Raw genomic sequence first — 13233 nt, 5'->3', positions numbered from 1 at the left:
TCAACCCGGCCAGTGCCTCGCCCCGTACCCGCCCCGCACACCAGCCACGCCCATCCCGCCCCGGTCCCAGCCCGGTTCCCGGCGCAGGCTCTCCGCACCTCTACTTGGCGTACACGCACGAAGCGCCCATTCCGTCCTCAGTTGTGTACTGTCCACGGCCCCGCCCCTCCTCCTCTTTGCCCCTTTGCACTAACCCAGGCCCAGCTCACCTACCCCTCCACTACAGAGATCCCGCGCGGTCCCCGCACTCACCCCAAGGGTCGGCTCCCTCGAACGTCGCTTCTCTACACCTCAGAAACCCCCGACGCTTTGTAATGTAGCATGGTGTCCTCTGAGAGCCGCCCTTTCCCGTGTCCCGCCCACGGGCACGGCTCCGCCTTTTCTCTCCAAAGCCCCCATACTGCGCTCACTCTCGCGGCCCTCCTCAACCCTGCGGGGGCAACAGTGCTCTTTCCTCAGCCCCGCCCCCAAAGCCCCGCCCGCGATCTTGCCCCGCCCACGCATGTGGCCCCCGCCCATTTTGCCTCACCCTGGCTGGCTACGCGCAGGGGCTCCATGCCCATCTTTAAGGCTAAATGGGCATTCTACAGCACTAACTTGGCGTTAGCTCGCGGATCTCTCCATCCACCAAGAGGAAGTACTGCTGTCTCCTGGTGGTCGTTCGTGGCACCTGACGCAGTGAGGCTGAAGGGCTGGAGCTTTGCAGGCTACCAATCGTGGGTTTAAGTCTTGCCTTCATCACTGTCCAGCTGTGTGACAACCACCACATCCTACCATCCTCACCTCCTTCCCAAGTCAGATGCATCCGTCTCAAAGCCCTGGAACACTGCACCGGGGCTGAGGGCAGCTACCCCATCTGGATAAAGTGTGTGTGTGTGTGTGTGGAGGTGTCACTGTGCCATCTAAATCTTGAGGTGAGCTAGGGTCCCTCAGCTAGTGGAGCTTGTCTGGGCTAGGGAGGTGTGGCCATTGTGGCCTGGAACTGGGGTGGTGGAACAGAGTCTGAGGAATGTGTGGCGGAGCTTGTCCTTGGAGAATCGGCCACTGCAGCTTTGGAAGTCACGAGCTGGGAAACTGAGGCAGGGCCAGGAGCTCTCATGATCAACTTGGATCATGTCCCTCCCTGGTGCATACTCCCTCAATGACTTACTTTCCTAATAAGGCCTGGACTCCTTTGCTGCTGCACCCCCCAGCAGAGAAGCCAGTCTGCAGAGAGAATGAAAGGGAGGGAGAAAGATGTAGGGGCTTTCCATTTCTCATTCTGGCCCCTTGAGACTCCATTTTGGTCCTCTCCTCAAGTTTCCAGGAGGGCGGCCGAGGGGTGCGATGGTTAAGAACTGGCTTGGGACGCCAGAGGACCCCGGTTCGGATCCCACATATGAGGGCCAGTGACACTGCCCTCCACAGCTAAGATGCTGAACAACAGCTCAACCTGGAGCTGNGAGGACTGAGCCGGTTCCTGCACGTGAAGCATTTTGCGTAACACCTGGTCCTGGGTGCAGCGGCTGTGGTGGGGGAGGGAGCTGAGCCACAAGCCGGGCCCAGCAGACCAGGGTCCCATTCGTCAGCAGCCATGGTTGGCTCTCGATACATTAACTGTTATTATTCCTATGGGTGGTGGGGGGCAGGAGGCCTGTTAGTCAGTTTGGCATATTCCCATGAACCAACTTTGGGGGGGATGGTTAAATAAATGCTGTGGCCTGAACTGTGGGGCAATATGGCACCTGCCACCTAACACAGGGACCAGACGCAAAGTTCCGGTCTGAAGCCGGGCTCTGCTCTCAGCCACGCAGCAGGTGCCCTCAATCATGGGAAAAGGCTGATCAAAAGAGGGTATCTGGGAACTTAGCTGACAGGCTCTGACAGAAGGCAGGGGCCCTGTCGCAAAGGTGGGAGAGGGTATTTCATGTGACAAGTAGGATTTTGGGGACTTTACCTGAGGCCTGTTGCTTTTACATGCGTCATCCAAATGCTTGTGCCACAGGATTGCATGGAACCGAGAGCCAGTCTGGAACTTGTAAACATTGCCTGATGGGGGAGAAACCACTGGTTAAGAAGAGGGTCACAGGGGAGGGTCTGTGACTGTGGCATGAAAATAAACATGAACGTGGGTGACTAAATGAAAGAGGGTCAGGAGCAGCCCAAGGCCCACAGGGGGCCTGCAGAGGGCAGCCCACCCCCCTCTCCACCCCACCGAGCTCTTGACCATTTTCCGGCCCATGGTGTCTTTAGCTCTGGTCAAGGTTGGGGACTTTTCTCAGAATAATGTTTTCAAATACACAAAATGACATATTAAAGAAATCAACACTGAAACACAGTTATTACACTACTCAGAAACAAATGCGTGATGGAGCTCAGCATGTGCTTCCTTATTGATGTACAAGATCTCAGAGCAGGTCTGTGCTGCCCTGCAATTTCAGAGAGGAGCAGAACGGTATTCTGAAGTGCCTGCGACCACTCGTGAGATGAAAACATCTGTGGCTTCTCTTGGAGATAAAATCACAGATATTGCGAACATTCTGGTCATTTAATGCTCCTAATTAAAGGACTAGAGGTCATGCAAAACAAAGACATAATTGTTTCCCACTTAACTTCTCAGACCCCTTGAATTCTACCCATGACCCTGGCCACCCGCTGTGTCCCGTTTCCCTCTATTGGTGACAGTGCTTTCCTCTGGGCTGAGGCCCAAGGGTGGCCTGTGGCCCCCATGGCCAGGAGGTCTTTAGGTCAAGCTTGCGAAGGCACAGCCTTTATTTGCTAAAGAATCCACCTCAGAGCCTGGAGAAGAAACTCCGATGGCAGCAGGCTGAGGGCAGCTGTGCGTGGGTTCAGTCACTTGGAAACAGAGCCAGGAACTCCGCTCCTCGCCTCTCCATCCCTGGGGCACCTTGAGGCTCCTGTTTCTTTACCTCCCCGCTAAAAGCATTAAAACCCTGACACTCAAGGTGTGGTCTCTCCACCAGCAGCATCTGTTTGGCCTGAGAGATTGTTGGAAATGCAGACTCTTGGTCTCCACCTCAGATCCACTGAATCCATGAACAAGGTCCCTATTGATTCGTATCTGCACTAGAACATTCCTACGAAGGTGTGAAGATGCTCGGCGACTTCACAGCCCTGGTGAGCTTGCCTGGTAGAGCCCAAGACCTGGGCAACGTGGGGTTTTGTCATGTGACTTGAGCTACGGAGGACATTGGCATGGCCCATTCCAAATGGCAGTGCAGACAGGACCCTGGACAAGATGGCGCCTCTCTTTCCTCCCAGCACGGTCATGGGGAAGAACCAGGAGGAACTGGGGGATGACTGCGCATGTGAACGGTGGAGCCTTTGTGGAAGGCTTCCTCTCGGATTTGGCCTTGGACCAGGGCCTGCCAGAGTCTCACGGCACGGATAATGTCAGGGCATCCCAGGCAGCCACATGGCCCCACCCAGCATTGTATTATTTACTCCAGGGTGGCCACACAGGGTTCCTGCAGCCTCATGCCATGCACACTGCTCCGTGGACGCACTGACCACGATCTAAGCAGCTTTCATGGATTAGTCAGGGGACCCTGTGAACATCAGACCCTAAAGCAAAGGGAAAGCAGCAACCTCAGAAGTTCCTACTATTTCAAAGTGCACATTTAGCAGGAGAGGAAGCGGGGTAGAGATGAGCTGCAGGCACCTGGTGCTGGGCCTGCTGCCTATACCTTTGTCAGGGTTATTCAGCTGGAAGATATCCGGGTGCTCGGGGTCGTCAGGCAGCTGCACCATCCAGCCCACGATGGAGACCTTTTTGCCAGGTGTGGATTTATACTAGAGAACAACAGCATAGCCAGGAGGCTCATATCCTCCACACCCCAAGGAAGGCTGACCTGGGCNAAGAGCGCAATGATGGTGCCAACTTGGGCCAGTGAAGCAACATCCTCCACAACTAGACTGAAGAACAAAAGGACAGCAACATGTCTGTTCCCCTTCCCCCAATTCCCCAATAAAAATCTTAAAAAAAAAAAGTTTCCAGGAGACAACCCTTGTAAGACAGCCCACCCTACCTTGTAAGACAGTCCCCCTTTTTCTCTTAAGCAAGCCAGAGTGGACCTCTGGACTTTGCCTAACTTCATGAACTCCCCGCAACGTATTTTTTCAGACTTGGATCCTATTACTCCCCCAGATCCTTTCCTCAGTGAGACTGGGTTGGCTGCTTTCCCCAACCTCATCTTCCTCCTTTGCCTTTCTGTCTCCCTGCCTGCTCTGCCCCCCTTGTGTTCAGAGATCTCTGAAATCAATCTCCAAATGTCCACTGCCTTCTAAAGTTCCCCCAGATGCCCCACCTCCCTCTGAGTGTCCTTTCCTGAGGGCAGTGCTCCTATATGTCATTTATGTTCCAGTGCCTCTTAACTGGGCGCCCCACGTGTCCCTCACGCCTGTATCTGGCACAGCAACTGTTTGCTACGTGAAATGCACATGGCTTTAATGAATTGAGCAATAGTCATTGGAAAACACATTTAATTTCAAAGTAAACAAAGGTGTTTGTACATTAAAGTATTTAATTAGTGAAACAATTATTATTGGTGTAACAAGCTGAAAAATACAGCAACTTGATACAAGACTGAGGTAACAAAATACTTCACCAAAAATCTAAAGAATCCCCGGAGGGCTGATGTCCAGTGGTTATTGCAGGTGAGACACTTTACAGGAATTAGAGAAAGTCCTTACACAACTGCATGCAGGGGGTCTGCTGGAAGAAAAGACAGCCCAGGAGAGTGCAACATATTTAACAAGAAAGGAATTAAAATGTAGAAACTGATTTTCAATTTACTTTGAAGAATACATAAGAAATTGAAAACTACTCTCTACGCAACAGTTTGAATGCTAAGTGAAAAACCATGCATTTTGGCACGAAATTTATTAAAGGTTATACCATACTAATAAATTAATTACTATTGTTTCATTACCGAAGGGTCACAGTTGTTCAGAAATGGGTAAAGTGATAATGGTTATAGAACGGACAGATGCCCTATGGCGTTGCTGTTGCGAACAGGGATCACGCACTGGCCCTGGCATACATTTGTGGGCACAGGGCAGGGCTGCGAGGTGGTCCAAGTTCTCCACACCCAAGAAAACGCAGCTGTCACTCACGCTGCATTTAACACTGAAATTAAGCCCAAAAGGCCTTGGAAGTAAATACTGCGAACACTCGGCCCCTGCTTTCTTTCCACCTTGGAGTCCAGTCCTGTGTGTGCCCAAGCAGAGGTCTGCGCTTGCCGGTTCTGGGCCAACCAGCCTCTGGGACAGCGAGTCCATCTCGTCCTCACTGCCGCTGAACTTGCAGGTCAAAAGGCTGTTCCTTCTGCGGAGCCTTTCGAAACCTTCCTGAAGGCATCTGCACAAGGCCTGTACATGGTGCTGGGAGAGAGGCAGGGTCTTGCCAGAGGAAATGCAGGACTATTTCTTTATTGAGTGGTCAGCTCCTCCAGGGCAGGGATGAGGTGTGTTTTGTTCTCAGCCACTGATATCCGGGATAGAGCCCAGCACACAGGAAGCACTCACTAGAGATGCGGATGAATGAATGGGTGGTTATGCGCAGAGAGTTTGTTCTTTCAAAGGGACTCATATTTTTTTCTTTCTTTTTTAAGCATGACATTACCCAACATGCCAGTATGATGTGGGACTGATTAAAGTCATTTATGAAGTCACTAATAAGTTAGGTTGTGTTTTTGGCAACGTTCTCCTGGTTAGAAGCATCAGTAACATGGGTGGGAGCTCTAAACTCCACTTGTGGAATGAAAGCAGACCCTGCTTGCCAATGGCTTCCCATTTTCACGGACCATTTTCCACCTGTAAAATGGCATCCTAAAAAATACAGGTGTTGGGAGGAAGATGATGAAAGAAATACTGGCCATCTTGGCAAGAAAAAAATGCTTTATAAATTCTGTTGGCAAGAGAGAGCGGGTTCTTTCCCAAACAGAATCCCTTCAAGTATCTTCCTCTTTAGATTCCACAGTAGGACCGTGTGACGAACGGCCTGCTTCGGGGAAGAGAACGGAGGCCACTCTCTCACTGGGCACACTCAGAACAATATTTCTACTGTTCTCCATCCAATCAATCCTCCAGGAAATATTTCATTTGTCAGAATGCACATCGGCTGGCCTTGAATTACAAAATACGTGCAACTCAAAGGGGTGGAAATTACTCCCAGGAAGACGTGAGGGAGCTATTCTTGGGGTACCAGCTACCTACTCCAGTTTGTAGACAGCATTCTACAACTTTCCTTTTGGGGTGCCGTGATCTTTTTGCTTAAAAATAAAAACAAAAGGTACAGCATATGCATGCACGACATCTCATCTTCAATGGTTTCACAAACATTTGTGCACTATGGACAGTCAAGGAGGAAAAAGCAGAAACACTTCCCTCCAGGGTGAGAATCCACCCATGGATCTCCCCCTTTGGGGTCTGTGCCTGCCCCCCCCCTCCCCGCCTTGCAGCTTGAGGGACAAACCAACTCTGAGAAGACAATGTGAACTTCATTCACACGCTCGGCCCCAAGCCCCTTGTCTGCAGGACTCCTCTGGTACCTTCAAGGCTCTTACCAGTTCTACGGGGACTTTGCCAATGAGGTCTGAACAGATTCTTCAAGAGTCCAAGCTAAGAAGGTTTCTAGGAGGGGGTGTGGGATCCTTCTCAATTAGTGAAAAGACTTTGAACTAGTGAACTAGTAAACACTTTGAAAAGAACTGCGAATGTGCTCTTTCAAATTAGGCTCAGAAGAGAACATTTGTGAGAGACGAACATTTTGTAGAGGGCAGAACATCATCTGATTTAGTGCAGCCTGAAATTCAGAGGTTTTTGGATTGACATCTATAGTATTTCATGTGAGAAAAACCAGGACAGTCGAAGAGTGGAGAAGCACAAGGAAAACAAGTAGCTGATGTTTCGGTGTTGCACGTTCATCCAAATTTAAGACTTAAAAGCTAACAGGTAGAATCCGGTTGAATGTAGGTCAAAACGTTCACACTGCACAGCTGTGGTGAGAGGTGTCTCGAGTGGGTGGCGTTTTCAGCCTCCAGAGGCTACTCTGAAGAGTCGTTGGTGTGAATCAGATGCCGGCATCCAGACCCCGGCTGCAGGTGGGCGTGCAAAGCACCAATGGCCAGTGTTTGGGGGCATCCACTTTACCATCTGGAGTGTCTCCTGGCACGAGAGCATTCTAGAACTTGCTCCAGAGCAGGGGCAGTTATTGAGTGAGCACAGTCAGGCTTGACCACAAAATAAGATCCTGATGACAACTCCTTTCCTCACCCATTCATTCCAGTTTTTAGGACAGTTGCCACCATTTGATCAACATACAGTGGTGGGTCCTTCAGTAGCTTTCTGATTGACCTGTCATGGTTCACTGGTTAAGATGTTGTTCTGAAACATCTTGCCCAGGAACTGTTGGGGGTGGTTTGATGTCTGACCGGTGTGAGCCCTGAAACCATGATAGCAACACGGACCCAGAAACTCAGCTTCTTTCAGAAAATCATTTTAGGGTTTCCTTCTTAGACTTAGGGCACCCAGATGAGAGAGAGATGGGGCAGGGAGGGGAGCTATGGTGATAAAGCTACCATAAATAAAGTGAATTTTTATCCACTGTTCTGAATAAAAATGTATTTGTGCAAAATAAAGGTCACTTAAAATATGACAATGACAGATAAGGGACGTTGTTCATGTGAAGAGCTCTTAACTGAATGCAGAGCGTGGGCCGTTCACTCCCCCGGGCTTTGCTCTCGGGTCACCATGGTCATCAACAATCGTGCCCCTGGATTTGGATGATGGAAAACTTGCTGGTGACTGGGTTTGGGGGCAAGACTGGGGGAGCTTAAGGCCTCAGCGTGGCTCAGCTCCCCAGTGTCATCAGGACGCCCAGTGGGCCCTGGCCCGGCAGTGGAGGCAGAGGGGTGAGATGACGGGAGCAGAAGCCTGGCCTGCGGGGAGGCTGGCGCAGCCATTCACCACGAGCATGGCGGCCTCCGAGCTGCTTCTGAGAAGCTGGGGGGAGTGTCACGCCGTCCCGTCCTGGCCTGGTGGGAGGGGTGAGAAGAGAAGAGCCTCGGGCTCCTCGTGAGCAGGGCTGGGAGGAAGCTGGCAGGCCAGGGGCCCGGCCCACAGCCCTGAAGCCTGTCTCAGGAGAGCCGACAGCGACAAGGCCTGGAAGGGACGTGGGCCCGGGGAGCAGCCTTCCAGATGAATAGCACCCATAGGAACAGAAAACAAGACACAATTTAAGGCATTGTTTGTTTACAGTAAAAGAATGCGAGGGACCCTTAACACAGGAGGGATCTGGGCTCTCTGACCTTCCTTGGTGGACAAGGCTGTCACTTAAGGTGAAAGCAGGGCCTCAAAGCCAATGAAATATGTGATGTCACAAGTCTTGTGCCAAAATGCATGCTTCTCGAAGAGTTCACACTCGCTCGCAAGCACACGTATACGGCACGCACACGCAGAGGACGCTTCGGGGGTTGTACAAAATCTGAGGCCGCCCTGTGGGCGGGCAACCCCATGCACTTGGGGTGTAAAAAGCCAGTTCACAGCCTGTGCCTTCTCTCTGGCCCCTCACGCAGGTTAACACTGTCCACTCTTGTGCAGGAGTGAGCACTGGGGACCCGACATGGGCCGAATGCTCTCTAGTCGCAGCAGCAGCTGGTGGACGCACGAGGTCCCAGAGAGGGCAGGCGGGCGGGCGTAGCTGCAGAATGAGTCATGACAGTCCCTGGGGAGTGGTGGTGCGGCCCGCCCCCGCCGGCGGGGCCCTCTGGACTGCGAGGCCACAGGCCATGTCCCCTTGGGTCTGGCTGTGAGTCTCCCAGCACCCTGGCCAGCGGCCTGTGCCCAGCACCTGCGCATCACCACCAGTCCCAGGCCGGGCTCCCAGAAGCCTCTGAAGTCACGCCACGTCCCGCAGAGACTTATTCAAATGACATAAGGTTTGCAGGTACCTAGGAGAGAAAGCTTAGCCTTTTGTGAAAGTTCCAACCTTTCGGAAGGGGACAAGAGGTAGTCCCTAAGGGAAGGGACCCGGTCTTGCCTGTTAGTCTGTGAATGAGCGGGCTGGGGGGGGGGGCAGAGGGCTCGGTAATAATAACCACCGCCATTTGCTAAGTGGCCTCTGTGGGCCAGCCACTGCTCTGAATGCTTCACATGCACTGTGTCCTTGAGTCCTCACAACCATCCCACGAGGCAGGTGCTGGATGTGTCCCCATGATAAAGATGAGGGAACAGGCTGAGACAGGCAGAGCCCACAGTGCATAAGCGGCAGGGCTGAGGCAGAGCCCACGCTCTCAGCCACGCTCTCTGGGTCAAAATACAGCTGCTTTTGGAGTGAGAGGACATGGACCCTGAAGGGCAGGTGCCTTCGGAAGGGGAGCCAGCGGGAGGGGTACAAGGAGGGTGTTGGGGGTGGCAGGAAGTGGCAGATTTGATGAGAAGTAATTTCATCAAAAACAAATCCATGTCGGTGTCAATTTGGTCACAGTGATAGATTGGAGACAATGCCTCTCCTTGCACCAAGGGACAGTTATAATGGTGACAGCAGCATTGTCTCAAAAGCAAAACGCAGGAAACCATTCTCAGGATCACCAACAGAAGAGTTGATAAAAACTCAGGCCAAATAAATAAATGAATGAAAGTTACACACAGGGACACAGATGAATCCTAAGAACTGTAGGAAAAAAGCAAGTCACAGAAGCAAATAGACAGTTATAGTCCTATTGATAAAAAAAACATTGAACAAACGTCCCCTGACACTACATTGTGGAGTCCATACACACACTAACATTTTACAAGCAAAGCAGGAGAGGGATTATGGGTCAGGAGGTTTTAAGTGTATTCAGTGTTAGTGTAATTTTAAGAAATACAATTCCCCGAAAAAAACCCTAATCTCAGTCGCTGAGGTTCCCAAGGGAGGAGATGTGTTTCTGACCGCCTTTCACGGCACCCCTTGTATGTCATCATGGCTGGGCGGGGCTTAGGGAATAACCCTCTGCGTGGAATAGTCCATTGTTGCCCACTTTTTACAACATACAGCATAGAGCGGGGATATTTGGTTGACAGTAAATTAGAAATAAAAAAGGGAAAGAGTAGAGAAATAAAAGATCCCCTTCCCCTGGGTCTAAAAGTAGGACAAGAAAACAAAAGTAGCAAAACCTTGCCGTGGTACCCCACATTTGCCACACGTGAAATGCAATGGTCCTTCTGACCAAACACCTGCTCCGCCAAATGGGTCTGACCCAGTTCCCTGCGACCTGCTGTGGACCTGCTGCCACCCTTGGGCTGCCGCCCCCCACCTCCCCCAGAGGACAACAGGCTCTTGCTCAGAGGAACCATCAGTGATCCTGGCTGGGGCTGCCACAGTGCCAAGGCCGTTGTCATGGGCAGACGCCAGGCCCTCTTCTCCCCCCCCAACCCCCCACTATCCTGGTGGCCCTTCTCAGGGCTGTCAGTCACTGTCAGACCCCAAGCCACCCCAGCCAACTGCTCACAGGTCACGGGGCCACCTGTGTATAGCAGGTGAGTTCCAGTGCTCTGTGCTCCAAGAGTGGCACTCAGAGCTAATGAGCCCGCCCCCCCTACACACACACACTGTGTGACCAGTGCAGAGGAGGTCAGGACATTCTTCCTCTCTTGAGGGACCTGAGGTGGCGCCAGCTTTGTTCAAACCCTGATACCTTGTTTACTTTGCATCGTCTTGGGGTGACTGCCCATCAAAACCCCTGCTCTTCCCATCATGTGAAGAATATACGCAAGCACTCTAAGAAACTGGTTACAGTTTCTTGTCTATCATTTTGGGAATTTTATAGGCACAAGCACACAAGTGATAAATGTGCATATGAATCTTAATACAAACGAGGCTGTCCTTACATATGTTTTTACACTTCGCTTTCTCACTTAGACCCTTCCAGTGCTCTCACGCAGTCCTGCCTCTGTCTTCCTGACTGCTGTCAGGTGTGGCACAACAGGGACTGAATGAAGGTCCCCGAAGTTTCCGGGTCTCTTTTTCTGTCAAGGACAGTGCCTTGTGTGCGTGTGTGAGCATGTGCCTTGGACACGTTCCTAGCCGGCAGACAGGTGAGTCGAGGGACCGAATGCAGCTTATTTTGAGCTTCCCTGTGCTACCTGAAGTTTACCCATCTTGGTCTCGTCCTACAGTTTAGTTTGTCAGGGATTTCCTGCCAAGTCTGCTTTCTAGTTTCTTATCAGCTAGAATCGGACCAGCTTGTCATATATGTCCTCATCTACGTTACAGATGAAAATCCTGAACAGGAACAGACAAGCACAGAATCATGGGACATGCCACCACACCTCCCTCCCGCTTACGAGAACTGCTCTGAGGGGCCGAGAAGTCTGTGACTGTGCTGTGACCAGCAAAACTGATGTCCCTCACCTCCCGGACACATGCCTGGTGTGAACTGGCCTTTGCTGAGATCCCCTCAGACTTTGGGGCTGCTGCTTCCCATCTGCTCCCACCCACCCTTCCTCCTCGAAGCTTCCCCATCTATTCCAAGCTCTCCCCAGACTGAGAGGAACCCAGCTCCCAAGCTCCCGCTCCTGGCTGATCCCAGGTGCCTTAGGGACAGGAGCATCAGCCCCGGCACCAGCAGCGCAAATGCTGCCCACCTGCCTCCCGGGGTGAGGAAGCCCCAGCCTGCCCCTTCTGTGCTGAGGGGGCAGCCATTCCTCTCACAAGCCTGGTGGCAGAGGCTGTGCTTTGAGGCCCTTAGCTCAACTGCAGGAGGATAAGCAAGCCAGGGAGGGGTTCCCTGGGAGGTGTGAGGTGGGACAGCTCAGGGGCACGACATGCAGGCTTCGCTGTGGGGCAGACGCACACCAATCGTGGGACCTTAAACAAGTGGCTGCCACTTCTTGAGCGTCAGTGTCCTCAGTGTAAAATGGAGACGGTAAGAGAACCGACCTCACAGGGATGTTGAGAGGACTGAGCCGGTTCCTGCACGTGAAGCATTTTGCGTAACACCTGGTCCTGGGTGCAGCGGCTGTGGTGGGGGAGGGAGCTGAGCCACAAGCCGGGCCCAGCAGACCAGGGTCCTATTCGTCAGCAGCCATGGTTGGCTCTCGATACATTAACTGTTATTATTCCTATGGGTGGTGGGGGGCAGGAGGCCTGTTAGTCAGTTTGGCATATTCCCATGAACCAACTTTGGGGGGGATGGTTAAATAAATGCTGTGGCCTGAACTGTGGGGCAATATGGCACCTGCCACCTAACACAGGGACCAGACGCAAAGTTCCGGTCTGAAGCCGGGCTCTGCTCTCAGCCACGCAGCAGGTGCCCTCAATCATGGGAAAAGGCTGATCAAAAGAGGGTATCTGGGAACTTAGCTGACAGGCTCTGACAGAAGGCAGGGGCCCTGTCGCAAAGGTGGGAGAGGGTATTTCATGTGACGAGTAGGATTTTGGGGACTTTACCTGAGGCCTGTTGCTTTTACATGCATCATCCAAATGCTTGTGCCACAGGATTGCATGGAACCGAGAGCCAGTCTGGAACTTGTAAACATTGCCTGATGGGGGAGAAACCACTGGTTAAGAAGAGGGTCACAGGGGAGGGTCTGTGACTGTGGCATGAAAATAAACATGAACGTGGGTGACTAAATGAAAGAGGGTCAGGAGCAGCCCAAGGCCCACAGGGGGCCTGCAGAGGGCAGCCCACCCCCCTCTCCACCCCACCGAGCTCTTGACCATTTTCCGGCCCATGGTGTCTTTAGCTCTGGTCAAGGTTGGGGACTTTTCTCAGAATAATGTTTTCAAATACACAAAATGACATATTAAAGAAATCAACACTGAAACACAGTTATTACACTACTCAGAAACAAATGCGTGATGGAGCTCAGCATGTGCTTCCTTATTGATGTACAAGATCTCAGAGCAGGTCTGTGCTGCCCTGCAATTTCAGAGAGGAGCAGAACGGTATTCTGAAGTGCCTGCGACCACTCGTGAGATGAAAACATCTGTGGCTTCTCTTGGAGATAAAATCACAGATATTGCGAACATTCTGGTCATTTAATGCTCCTAATTAAAGGACTAGAGGTCATGCAAAACAAAGACATAATTGTTTCCCACTTAACTTCTCAGACCCCTTGAATTCTACCCATGACCCTGGCCACCCGCTGTGTCCCGTTTCCCTCTATTGGTGACAGTGCTTTCCTCTGGGCTGAGGCCCAAGGGTGGCCTGTGGCCCCCATGGCCAGGAGGTCTTTAGGTCAAGCTTG

At 52.0% G+C, this 13233-nt stretch overlaps 2 protein-coding genes and 1 long non-coding RNA gene across 3 annotated transcripts in view; all 3 read right to left on the bottom strand.

The window, feature by feature from the left end:
• The window catches only part of GARNL3 (GTPase activating Rap/RanGAP domain like 3), a 132130-nt gene extending 131791 nt beyond the window's left edge, over positions 1 to 339 (bottom strand). The window contains exon 1 of the mRNA XM_019636485.1: positions 253 to 339. The gene's annotated coding sequence lies outside the window, so the exon portion shown is untranslated. The remainder of the gene's footprint in view (positions 1 to 252) is intronic.
• A 1177-nt stretch (positions 340 to 1516) lies between these two features.
• The window catches only part of RALGPS1 (Ral GEF with PH domain and SH3 binding motif 1), a 261882-nt gene continuing 250165 nt past the window's right edge, over positions 1517 to 13233 (bottom strand). The window contains exons 17-18 of the mRNA XM_019641574.1: positions 3687 to 3792; positions 1517 to 2028 (exon numbers count right to left, since the gene is read on the bottom strand). Coding sequence (XP_019497119.1) covers positions 1637 to 2028; positions 3687 to 3792 — 498 coding nt within the window. The 3' untranslated portion in view covers positions 1517 to 1636. The remainder of the gene's footprint in view (positions 2029 to 3686; positions 3793 to 13233) is intronic.
• On the bottom strand, positions 4466 to 12626 carry LOC109379683 (uncharacterized). Its single transcript, XR_002123255.1, has 2 exons — positions 12434 to 12626; positions 4466 to 8951 (listed from the first exon to the last, which is right to left on the bottom strand). It is a non-coding gene; the product is annotated as an uncharacterized LOC109379683 (long non-coding RNA).

This window comes from Hipposideros armiger, unplaced genomic scaffold (genome assembly GCF_001890085.2).
Source record: "Hipposideros armiger isolate ML-2016 unplaced genomic scaffold, ASM189008v1 scaffold_3, whole genome shotgun sequence".
Classification (NCBI taxonomy): domain Eukaryota; kingdom Metazoa; phylum Chordata; class Mammalia; order Chiroptera; family Hipposideridae; genus Hipposideros; species Hipposideros armiger.
This window is presented reverse-complemented; position numbering and strand designations above follow the sequence as displayed.